This window comes from Colobus angolensis, unplaced genomic scaffold, assembly GCF_000951035.1.
Source record: "Colobus angolensis palliatus isolate OR3802 unplaced genomic scaffold, Cang.pa_1.0 Scaffold79, whole genome shotgun sequence".
NCBI classification, from domain to species: Eukaryota; Metazoa; Chordata; class Mammalia; order Primates; family Cercopithecidae; genus Colobus; species Colobus angolensis.
Genome location: NW_012121709.1, coordinates 1,369,943 through 1,373,417, shown reverse-complemented (window position 1 = coordinate 1,373,417; position 3,475 = coordinate 1,369,943). Strand labels below are relative to the sequence as shown.

General features: G+C 49.9%; 1 protein-coding gene across 3 annotated transcripts in view; it reads right to left on the bottom strand.

Annotated features, from left to right (window-relative positions):
- Positions 1-3,132, bottom strand: part of TPCN1 (two pore segment channel 1) — a 73,090-nt gene extending 69,958 nt beyond the window's left edge. Inside the window, exon 1 of one of the 3 annotated variants that reach the window (XM_011928686.1) lies at positions 2,953-3,132. Coding sequence is in view for 1 of the 3 variants with exons in the window: in XM_011928685.1 (XP_011784075.1) it covers positions 2,953-3,112 (160 nt within the window). In the remaining 2 variants the exon portion in view is untranslated. The remainder of the gene's footprint in view (positions 1-2,952) is intronic. The other 2 variants (XM_011928685.1, XM_011928684.1) reach the window with 2 other exon arrangements.
- Between the last annotated feature and the right edge of the window lie 343 nt (positions 3,133-3,475).

The following is a 3,475-nucleotide window of genomic DNA, read 5'->3' as shown; positions in this document are numbered from 1 at the left end:
AGACCATCCTGGCTAACACGGTGAAACCCTGTCTCTACTAAAAATACAAAAAATTAGCCGGGCATGGTGGCGGGCGCCTGTAGTCCCAGCTACAGGACTCAGCTCTAGTCCCAGCTGAGGCAGGAGAATGGCGTGAACCCAGGAGGCGGAGCTTGCAGTGAGCCCAGATTGCCATAGCACTCCAGCCTGGGCAACAGAGCGAGACTCCGTCTCAAAAAAAAAAAATACTAATAATAATAGTTAATACTCAATGAGTGCTTACTATGTACGAGGGACCCTACTAGCACTTCATAAGTAAAAGTTAACTGAAAATTCTTAATAACTCCATGAGATAGGCAGGCCTATTATCCCCCCATTACAGGATGGGGGTGGTGGGTACTTCAGGCACAGAGAGATTACTTATCCTGTCCAAGGACCCACAGCTAAAAAAAAGTCAAGCTTTCAACTCTATGGTGTGACTCCAAACCTGTATTCCTAGCCATTACACTATAATTCCTCGAAGTCTGGGCCATGTATTTAGGCACCATCTAGCTCCAATCACCAACATGTACTTGCCCATATATACAGATTTAAAACACATCTTTCACTTCAGCTTTACCACGCAGCCTCTCAGGAACAGTTAGAAACATACTTCTAAAATGTAACATTTTTATATAGGAGTTGTTCTCTTAGATTTAGGTGTCCCAGGAAGGGGAAAACAATATTTTTTTTTTAACTGATGAGTATTTTTTAATACAGTAAAAACGCTCATCCTTAACTCTCAATTTAAAACACTCAGAGCAGCCGGGTGCAGTGGCTCATGCCTGCAAACCCAGCACTTTGAGAGGCCGACGCAGGTGGATCACTTGAGGACAGGAATTCGAGACCAGCCTGGCCAACATGGTGAAACCTGGTCTCTACTAAAAATAAAAAATAGCCAGTTGTGGTGGTTCATGCCTGTAATCCCAGCTAGTGGGGAGCCTGAGGCAGGAGAATCACTTGAACCCAGGAGGCAGAGGTTGCAGTGAGCTGAGATCACGCCACTACACTCCAGCCTGGGCGACAGAGCGAGAATTCATCTCAAAAAATAAATAAACTAAAAATTTAAAAATAACTAAATAAGTAAAACACTCCAAGCTAGCCTGTTACAGCTCCTATTTATGCACATTCCCGTTTCCGCTGAGAAGGACCAAAAAAACAAAAAAAAAGACTCAGCAGATCTGACTGCAGACCTTTGAACTTGCAAACAGCAGCAAGTTCCTTCCTCAAGCAGTGGGCTCTGGGATCAACCCATTTTGCCTCCTAACTGACCTAGTCAATGGCAACTGAGCAACTGACTTCTTCCTCGAATCACTGGAACAACTCTGAGCAAATCCGTATGCATCCACAGGGAACGGTACAACTTTTTGAAACAAGGCAGCGTAAGTAAACACCGTTCTGCTTGCCGCTAAGCCCGTAGCTCTCTGCCCAGCACACTTCCTGTGAGATTTTTTTTTTAAGTTTCCTCCAGATCTGGGGATTTATTTTGCTTTTAAATCTCAGCAGTGGAGAGGCAGAAGAGGAAATCCCAGATGAGACACTACTATTTGGCAGTCTTAAGAATTATGGTTGTATTGTCGTTTTGGTTTAACTTTTTACCACAGACATTTTCAAACATACTCAAAAGTGCAGAGAATATATACGTGGACTGCCTTGTATCCATTACTCAGTTTTGACAATCATTTCCCATATTTACTTTGAAGGCAGGAGAATTTATTAACTCACAGAGAAGAGGTTTCTTAATGTTACCATTATCATAATGGCTAGTGGTTTCTATGTTTTAACTCACTCACGGCTGTCCAACATTTTGGTTTCCCTGGGCCACGCTGGAAGAACTGTCTTGGGCCACACATAAAATACACTAACATTAATGATGGGCTAAAAAAAAAAAAAGAGGCGGGGGGGCGGTTCATGCATAATTTTCATGATATCTGCCACCATAGATTAAAGTTCTCGCATTCAAACGCTTGGACACGGTTGTTTAACTGTTGAATATATGACTGCTTGCCTGCCTGTATTGTCTTTGCCCATTGGCTTTCAACTGGGGTGATTTTTGCCCCCACAGGGACATCAGGAATGTCTGGAGACATCTTCGTCACAACTTGGGTGTGAGGGGACTGCTGGTGGGTGGAGTCGGGGGATTATGTGGCTCAAAATGTCAATTGAGCTGCTGTTGAAAAATCCTATCTTAGCTAATATCCCCACTTTACTAATGAAGAAATTGAATCTTGGAGTGGTTAACTTGCCTCGTGTAAGTTTCAACCCAGGCAGTCTGAATCAGGGAACCTTCCTGCTTAACCATTACCCTATATACACCTACGACTAGAACCAGTACCCTGATTTGAATTCAAACACGTCATTTGTCCAGAGAGACAAAAATGAGGTCCAGAGAGGGGAAGAGACTTGCCCAAGGTCACACAGTGCAGGAGCAGGGCTAGAACCCGGGACTCCTGAGTCCTGGTCCAGTGTTCCCTCCGCGGGCTTTGCTTCTGCCTCTACAGAGGACCCAAATGGCCAGCCCTGGGGAAAGGGCCTAGGGGAAGAGGGCCAGCTGCCATCCTGCTGTCCGCTGGGGCAGCCTGACCCGGGCACGAGACTCCTGCGGGGTCACCTGAGGGCGCCAGGGAGAAGAGCGAGGGAGGGAGGAAGAAGGAGGCAGGAGCGCTGGCTCCAGCTCCACGTGCTACCAGCCCCTGGCTGGGCGCCCACGTGAGGGTCGCCCCAAGAAGTCGGGGGCGAGGAGAGAGGGTGCAAAGCCCCGGCCCGGGCTGGACGGAGAGTAGCGCGGCGGAGACTTCCCCGCGCCCTCTCTGGGCCCATTCAGCCCACCTCCCACACCAGAGTGTCGCGCCGCAACCCCTTACTCCGCGCCCTCTGACCCCTGATCCCTGCCCTCTCCCTCTGGCCAAGTCCTCGCATCCCTCGGATTCTTACACGCGCCGCCCCAGCAACCCGGACCGCGCGCCGGGGTCCGCACCACGCAGCCCAGCCCGCCGGCGCCGCCGCCAAAACCCCGAGCCTGAAGCTGTTGCAGCCGCCGCAGCCGCCGCCACTTCAGCCACCGCCACCAGGGTAGCTGCGCCAGCTCTCTCATCCGCCGCCTACCGTCCTCTCAACCCCGCTGGCCCCGCCCCATTTCCCCTTCACAGCGTCCTACTGGCTAACTGGGCTACCATGATGAGCTCTGATTGGTCAATTCTCACGTCCTTCCACAGGTCTCGCCCGCAGCCAAGGCAGTACTCCCTGCCCGCCTCCTTAAGAAGGGGCGGGACGAAGAATCCACGCCCTTTTCTCCTCCCATCTTCCCCGCCTTACTCGTTGAGTCCAACCCAGAGGGAGTCCCAAGTCTTTCCATTGGTGAAAGGTAAAAATGGCGGTGCTTCTGATTGGTCGGACTTCAGGAGGTGGGGACAATTGAGCTGAACAAGAAATTGAATGGTGAAAAGAAAGGTCAGTC